The 8,415-nt window shown below is 53.3% G+C and overlaps 1 protein-coding gene across 1 annotated transcript in view; it reads right to left on the reverse strand.

Annotated features, from left to right (window-relative positions):
- Positions 1–8,415, reverse strand: part of PSMD11 (proteasome (prosome, macropain) 26S subunit, non-ATPase, 11) — a gene marked incomplete at its 5' end in the record, with an annotated part of 11,190 nt that overhangs the window by 1,495 nt on the left and 1,280 nt on the right. Inside the window, 9 exons of the mRNA XM_010143496.1 lie at positions 140–191; positions 1,077–1,112; positions 1,634–1,759; positions 2,205–2,267; positions 3,467–3,527; positions 3,756–3,900; positions 4,377–4,571; positions 6,203–6,260; positions 6,570–6,641. Coding sequence (XP_010141798.1) covers positions 140–191; positions 1,077–1,112; positions 1,634–1,759; positions 2,205–2,267; positions 3,467–3,527; positions 3,756–3,900; positions 4,377–4,571; positions 6,203–6,260; positions 6,570–6,641 — 808 coding nt within the window. The remainder of the gene's footprint in view (positions 1–139; positions 192–1,076; positions 1,113–1,633; positions 1,760–2,204; positions 2,268–3,466; positions 3,528–3,755; positions 3,901–4,376; positions 4,572–6,202; positions 6,261–6,569; positions 6,642–8,415) is intronic.

Here is an 8,415-nt window from a genome sequence, read left to right on the forward strand (position 1 = left end):
CCTCCCCGCCGGCCGCAGAGCGGAGGGGCCCGAGGGGCTCGAAGGGGCAGTCACGAAGGGGGGTTTGCCCGCAGCTTGCCCACCCACAGCCCGGCCCGGGCAGCCAAGGCGGTCAGGACTGAGGCACGCAGAGACTCACCATGGAATTTCTTGTCCAAGATCATCTGTGACAGTTTCCTTTCCACCTCGGCCTGAAATTGAAGCAGAAAAATTAAAAAGTCTCCCGGAACTATACAGAAAACCTCAACTTTTACTACCCCGGTGGGATATAAGCACTGCTTCAAAGCAGCTGGTTTATCACTGGCCACGACATCAGGACAGAGCTTTCCCTGCCCGCTGCTTTCACACCACCACATGCTTTAGGGGACACGGGACGTTAAGCAGCAGCTTTTCCTGCCGAGAGCACCAGGACGCCTGGCCCCTGGCTCCACAGGAGAGGGTGAGGCTGTGGCTTTGCGCCGGTGTTACTCAGCAGGGGACCAGGAGCACTCCAGCTCTGCCCAGTGAGTATGGAGTTAGGCAGGCGCTGGCCAAGCTCTAAGTCCCTCACTACCGAGCTGACCCCCTGCACAGCACGAGGCACGGCCCCGCAGGTGCCAGCTCCTCTGCTGCCATTTGGACAGAGGACACGGCACCGTGGTTCAGTAACTGCCGCCCCAATTTTACTCCAACTATTAAACACCAAGGGCCAGTCCAGGGAAGGACCACGCTGATAGAAAAGGAGGATGGATAACGTAATGACCACAGAGGCTGAGCTCAGGACAGTTCCAAACCTCCGGCCTTAACGGCAATACAGGACAAAAGTACTCCGGGATGGAGCTGGCTGGAACCACAGCGGATTTTCCTACAGCTGAATCTGGTTGGGATTATCCATAAAGCAGTTAGTGCAACAGTCAGCGCGACACACGCAACTTTGACTGGCGGGATCCCCTATCTTAGCGGTCCAAGATTCCTCTGGGGACGCTCACGAGGATTCTGCCGAATGGCCTACGTTCAGTTCCCAGTGGCAAACACCACCTGACCTCAACTCCTTTGCCCTCTTAGGACGTGCCACTGATTTCTCAGGATGTTCTTACCTTTGAGAGCTTGATGAGGCTGGATATGTGTTCAATCTGTAAGAGAGACCAACAGCGTTCAGTACATCTCTGCCACGGGACAGCTCAAGGGCCTGAAAACGCTCTGGCCTTAAAACCTCCAGTGGCTTTCTCCACTTTGCAGCTTCCTGTCCTTCAGGTTCCATATCCAGCTCGAACTGGAGATGGACTAGACACCTACAGCCATTTCACCCTGAAACATGAAGCGACATTTCTTCTCCAAGACCACCACAGCTCTACCCACACCCCCACTGAGCCCCCAAACGCCAAAGGCTGTTCCCTTCGGCGTTAAAATCACATCTGCCTTCCGGTGTGCCTGGGTGAAACGGGTGGAAAGGGCAAGGACTCTGGAAGATGGCTCTCCAAAGCTCCCTCAGCCACCTCCTCCTCCTCAGTTTCCAGCTGAACATGATGAACCCTGAGCTCTGGAGGCGCTGAGCAGCTCTCGGTACGCAGCATTCTGCATGGGAACAAGTCCCTCACCCAGTGGCCGAGACCGGAGGTACCAGCAGGGGGCTGTACTCCCAGGGAACACCTACCTGTACTCTGGAGAAGGGTTCGATGACTCTGATCAAGTTCTGTTCCAATAAGTTATCATAGAGCTTGGCCAAGTGAGTGTTTATGATGGGGTCGTCCCTGAGCTCCACCTTATAGTCTGTCAGAGCCTGCAGCGGAGACAAATAATTCAGGTAGCAGCAAGTCTCCTGTCCTCAGGGCCCCTCTGAAATCCTCTTCCCTCCCTGCCCAGCACAGTGCCAGTGGTTAATTCAATCCTGTAACTTGGCTAAAAGGCTGGGAGCTCATGGCAGCCTGGCAGCCTTCCGAGCAGCAAGCAAAGCATCCTTCATCTGACGCTGCCTCAGCAAGCCACGAGCTCTGGGTCACACCCAGGAGCAGCACGGCAGCATTGCTCCCTGGATGGGAATCCTCAAGTTATTACTCCCCATGCTGCGAAAACCAAAGGGGCTGGTTACTGCGGGGCATTTGCCTGCTGCGCTGATGCTTTGTGAACGTTCTGTGGTTTCCTGCTGTGGGACACGGCAGCTCTGACAACTTCCCAAAACAAAATGTTTTGTCCAGCCAGGCCCCATTTTCCGTCTCCTGACTCACCTTTTCAAAATCCGCCAGCGATCGGTTCTTGCTGGCCTGTGCCACACACTTCAGTGCTTCTGTCTGCGGAGAAAGAGAGCAAGGGTAGGTTACTTTCTCCTGGAGTCTCCTCTTAGTGCTGTTGTGCCAGCTGAGCAGGTCACTGACACCGAGCTCACGGAGCAGAGCAGGAACGTTCCTTTCGCTCCGAAGCCATGTCGGTGTGACTTCCAGGCAGGCAGAGCAAGACCAGCTGCTACTGCTGAGCAGAACACACAGAACAGCCGCAGGACGCGGCGTGACACAAAGACCTCAAGCCTTGCGAGGTCCCAGGACACCAGCTGCAGCTCCTATCGCGCTGCGGGTTTGATACGATTTTTAAGGAAAGGGCGTGTTTGGGCACTTGCTTAATGAACGTGGCTCTTCTCAGCCCCGAAGCTGTTTCCCCGCTTCGGCACGCCGCGGCTCCTCTGCTGAGCAGCACAACTCCTACAGATACCCCAGCACTGACAGCATCAGAAAACGTTCCTTGCCCACCCCACAGCTGCTGCAACAAAGCAAAAGGCTCAGCCCCAGCCAAGCTAGACGAGAATTAGTTCTGAGCCAATTCTGCTCACTGACCTCCTCTACTAAACAGCCTCCCCAGTCTCTGCGAGGGAGGTATTAGCTCCTGCGTCAAAGGAAGAAGCTGGCTGACCAAAGCCACCACGGGCAGCAGCACGTAAGCCTGGCTCAGACCCTGGCACGCTTGGCTTTTGGCCCTGTACTCTCTCCAAGGATCCCTGGATTTCATACGGGGGGTGGCGCTCACAGACCAGCGAGTTAACGAGTGACAATTAACAGATTTAACACCACCTCGGCTGCTTGGCTTCCACCTCGCCCTCACCCAGGTCTCTATGCTGCTGCGAATGGAGTTTCAGGACTTGCTCCAGTGGGTAGATTAGATTTAAATCCATCAGATCGACGGCCACAGAGCAGCGGGTGAGGGCTGAGACACGAGTACCTGACGGCATGAGGAGCTCATGGGGAAAGCAGGGAGGACAAAACCAGAGAAAACAAAGCGAGCAGATCGGGTCCTCGGGTTGTGGAAATCACTGTATTCTCTGGGGGAATTCCCTGGGGGGACTGATTCCTGGTAATTACTTCTGCTAATTTAATCAGGTCTGGATCTCGCTCAGGACACTCAGAAGTATTTTGGTATGGAAAGACCACGGTATCCGATACAAAGAACAACACGATACTCTCTGCGACCACAGGAAGATGGGAAGGGTGAAGGTCCGTACCTGTCTGCCCGCATACCGCAGCGCAAGCTTGCCACTCACTAACGCCTGCACATCTTCCGGGCTGCAGAGGGGAGGGAAGAGAGCGTTAATGCAGCAGCGTACAGCTACGCGAGCCTCAAAAATTCCCTGATTCACAGCAAATTACTACAGGTATGAGCAGCATTGATTAGGCCATAAATAAAGACAAGCAGAAGCATGTGTGATTGAGTTCTTTCATTAGAGTCTCGTCAACAAACAGCTTTTCCCGTTTAGAAATGGGCAGTTCCTCACAGAACCGTTTGCCACGTACATGTTCAGCATGATTTTGCACAGCAACATGTATTTCAGCGCGGTGATGGCTTTTGGGTTGTCAATTGAATCGTAGCCCTCGAACGCCTCGTAAAAATATGAATAGGCTGTTTTCCAGTCCTTCTCTTCGGCTGCGTGGATAATACCTGGAGAGAGGAACAGACAGGGTTAACTCTGAGCAGGCCTGGAAGCGGGCAGAACGATTTTGGCTGCTCTGTCAGCAAAGGGAATCCCTTCCTCTGTGCCTCCCTCTACCTTATCTCTACCAGGGGAACATCCTGCCCTCTCTTAACAGGACACGTTAAGACAGACAAGTTCAGGGCACTTCAGGCAAGTGCCCAAAAATTAGGTCGGGAACAACGGTGCGGTTACATTGACACGGTGCAACGCTGCAGTGCCGAGGGAGGTTACGGAGTCTCCACCTCAGGAAGTTTTCAAAAATGGGTGAAAAAACAGTTTGTCAGGGACAATGTAGTTATAGCTGACCTTGCCTTGAGGCAGCTGGGCATCTCGAGGTGCCACCTGGCATCGTTTTCTACGATTCACTCAGAAAAGAACAAATACTGGTCAACTGACACACCACGGCGAGGCCCAGAGCCTGCCCTTCTCCTGAGGGCTGTACCTGACTGCATGTCCAGCGCTGCCTGCAGCTTGGGTGGGCAGTAGATGGCGTTGGCTGTTGTCCGCGCAGAGGTTAAGGCGGCTCTTGCTTTTGGCAGGTTGCTCAGGGCATGGTAAGTCTTACTTTCCAAGAGCTGTACCTCCACCAGCAGCGCCTTGTCGTCCATCTTCTTCAGCTCCCGGAGAAGCTGAGAGCCTGCAGCAGGGGAGAACGAGAACCTCTGTAACCCGCTCCGCGTCTGCTGCGGACAACCACACACCGCCCCAGCCCTTCCGCACAACTCCCTTCCCAGCAGGGCGGCCGCGCCTCCACACCCTGTCCTTCCAAGAAGGAACAGCAGAGAGGAAATAATCATGGGTCAGTTGGAGGAGCATGAACCAGGTTTGCGTTAGAGGTGGAAGAGGGTGGTGAGAGCGCTTGGGTGTGCGGACAGCACATCTCTGCCACCTCACCGCGGGCAGCAGATACGTCGAGGATGGGCTGTGCAGTTCAGATGAACTCTGATTCCCTTCCCCAGATGACAGCATGATTTACCCTCACGTTCAGAGCCACGAGCAGACCTCAAGAACTGCCTGTTCCTGCATCGTTCCCCTGAGGACTTAAGGGATGTTTTAAGCACAAGTCACCCTCAGACTGAATGCAGGAGGCAGGAACAGGCAGCCTAAGAAATGCCTCGATAAACCTTCACAATAAGGCCTTGTGAAGACAGAGAGACAGCCTTAGAGGAAACCGCTCCCCTTCTTTTCCCCACTACAAAGTAAAGAGCGATGAGGACCTCGTCTTCACATGCTGTGCTCAGCTGAAACTGCGAACTTAGGTGGAAGAGGACGGACTCTCCTGGAAACACCCTGCAGAGACTCTCTGTCAGCACCCACAGACACAGCCACATCCTGGCCAGCCACAACGCTGACGTCTCAGCTGAGCTTTTGGAGAGGCTGTCCTATAGGCACAGACCTTTGCAGCTCCCCAAGCTGTACCACCATCGTTAATTAAGCACAGCTCAGTGCAGAGCTGACCAGTTTAAATCCAAGTTCATTATTCATCCGTATGCAAACTAATTGTTGATCTGGAGTCCTACCTACGAGAGCACTGAACGTAATCTGATAATCTGAGCAGTCACCCGCATGACTCTGGACATGACACGCTCCTCCCACCGCACTGTTTAAGAGGTGACAGGTCCCTGGCGAGGCATCGCCACTGCTGGTGTTGGTGCACGTGTCCCACAGCCCCGCTCGTACCCACTGAGCTGGTGGAGCAACCTGTACAAACACCCTCAGCCAGCTTAATCCTCACCTCACCCTACCGCAGTCATCTGCAAAACGAGCAGTTGTGAGGCACCGGAGGGAGCTGGGACACGTAACTCTGCGCTACTCCGCTCCACAGCGGAGTTCATGTGGTTAACCACCCTATCTCAGGTAGGGCAGTGGCAAATTCTCAAGCCTTGACAGTGCTGCACAGGAGCTCGTCTAATGACACCCGAGGAGGTTTGCCGTTCCCCAGCGTGACCGCCGCTGAGACGAGGCTGTATTTGGAAAAGGCCGGTGTCTCCCCCTGTCCCCAGCACTGTGCTGCAGGTGTTCCAGCAACCCAATGGCCTTCAGAGAATGGGATACGGCTCCTCTCCACTTCCAAACTCATTTGAGATGAACAAATGGTGAGAACAACTTGATCTCTCAAAGCATTTTATCACCAAGCTGTGGCAAAGGATGGCAGAACTGGTACAGCACGGAGAAGTGAATGCCCGAGTCCTACAGAACTTCTCAAGGAACAGGAGGGAGTTGATCGTTTCCTCAAAGAACCACCACCCCACCTAGCGGGAGACTCACCCAGCTGCAGCGCTTCTTGGTACCTCTTGGTATCGAAGTACAAGGAGACCAGCCTTGCCTGGGAACAGAAAAAGGGACTGAGGGAACCTCAGAAAGGTAGCACAGATTCATTCCATAAAACTAAACTTGATATTCTTATCTGCACGGGCTTCGCTGAATTAATTTGTGTTTGTTATCCAGTTCTGCCAGATCTTCCACGTGGAAGATCGGCACTCTAAACCCAACGGGTGAAATCCAGGAGTGTCACTGCTCCATTCCACCTACAAAGAGCTGGACGAGACACTACAGAGGTTCTCTCCTTTTACAGGTGTTAAATCTGACGAGGAGGAGACGCCGTCACAGGATTGGGATCCGCAGTGTAACCTACCTCCAGAGCCTGGCGGAGGAAAGTCCTCTTCTCGGATTTGGCCCATTCGATGCACTCTAAACACAGGTCAACCTTAAAGGGAGCAGAAAGAAACGGGTAAAGGCTTCTGCTGCCCCTCGGTAAAACAGCAGCATGGCTCAACCATTCCCCACAAAGCAACAAAACCACGACAAAGCCGGGATCTCCACCACGGGGTTTAAGGAAAGAAAGTCATTCCTGACTCAACAGCAGCATCACTGAACGCTGGATCAGCTTCAGCGTCAAAGGAGCCTGGAGCCTGGCCTCCACCCTGCCCCAGCGCCTCTGATCGACCACCTTAGCCTCACCAGGGTGAAGCCCTCACCCTTGACTGCAGCTCAGCAAGCGACTTCTCCTCAGCAGGGACTCCCTGGTTGCCCCACACGACGCACTTCAGCCTCGGGCCGCATCGTATTGACACCAGAGATTGAACTCCAAAATGCTGTGCAGATTTACACAGAAAAGCCGTAGTCTGGGCTCCAGATTTCACGTTCTCCTCACTAGATCAACTTCCTGCCCTTTGTAACAGCGTTCATGGTGTTATAGGACTTGTAAGACATACTGCGAGAGAAAATAAAGTTTGGAAGGGAAACCAAGGTCTAGTTGAAGCTTTAGCTGCCACAAAACCACCAAACAGGCCATCTTCTCCCACCGCTTTTTTAATGCAGTTGGCTTCCAGTAACAACTTCTGACCACCAGGGATGATCCTCACACACTGGAGTATGAAAACAAAGATTTGCCTTCTGAAGTTTCACCAGTTGAAACGACTGCTGACATCCCAACAGCTCTTCTTGTCAACAGCTCAGCCTTTGTGCCTGAAATACAACCACCTGGCTACGCAAGGGCTGATTCTGCAGGAGGGTGAGGGATGCACTAAAGGGCTTTGAGGTCCCTTCCAGTGTGTTTGGCCCCACTTCATTTGGCCAGAGAGAAAAATGTATTTTCAGTTGAGAGAAAAACCTGTTTTCAATTGCTGCAGAAAGAAAGGAAAGCAAAGTGCACGCGTTTTAGGGCCAAAACATCAGAGCACACATGTCCTTCAGCAGCACAAAGCGACAGAGGTGCCGTGGTCCACTATTTCCACCCGAGCCTGGTGCCAGAAGCCCCTCGGTGACACTGGAGGTTTTACCTATTGCTTCAAAGTGTGGTAAAGGAGGCCAATGGCTTCTCATATTTTTAAGACTCGATGACCAAAGCAGCCGTGTTCCACCCCAATTTGCAGAGGGGGTCGATTTGGTAGTGGCCAATAATAACACAGTAAATCATCCCAAGGTGCCAGGCTTGGGAATGCCTCTTCCCAGCTGCTCTGGGTCGCGACTCTTTCCAGAGCTCTCCTACACCCAGGACTTGTCCCCATTTAATGAGCAGTGTCGAGGAGCCGACATCTTACGAAAAGCCATTATGAAGTCGCAGTTTCTTGCGCAGTGTGAGGTGGAGCACTAGGAGTTGGGGAAATCTCTGATTTCACTGCTCGACTGGGCTCCTGGGAGCCATCTGGACACACCCCAAGGAACCAAACGTCCCTCCGCACCGTTCTGAAAGTATTTGGGATTACTGCACCTAGAACCTCACATTAGGTGTCGTAAATCCTTAAGGGTTTGGCTTCTGCACATGCTTGAAAGGGAATATTTAGACTACCTGGGTAATATGGCTGTTACCCCAAGTTCTTCCCCTGCCATCAGCTGCCACCTTTTGGGACTGCACCCAAACATTGCCACTAACACCAAGTCACCTTTAGAACAAACCTGATGCCGCTTATTTTCTGCTGGCGCTTTTCAGGGGTTCCCTTCTCACCTGCACACCCCACCCCGCCTCCCCTAACCTCTCC

This window comes from Buceros rhinoceros, unplaced genomic scaffold, assembly GCF_000710305.1.
Source record: "Buceros rhinoceros silvestris isolate BGI_N320 unplaced genomic scaffold, ASM71030v1 scaffold41879, whole genome shotgun sequence".
Classification (NCBI taxonomy): Eukaryota; Metazoa; Chordata; class Aves; order Bucerotiformes; family Bucerotidae; genus Buceros; species Buceros rhinoceros.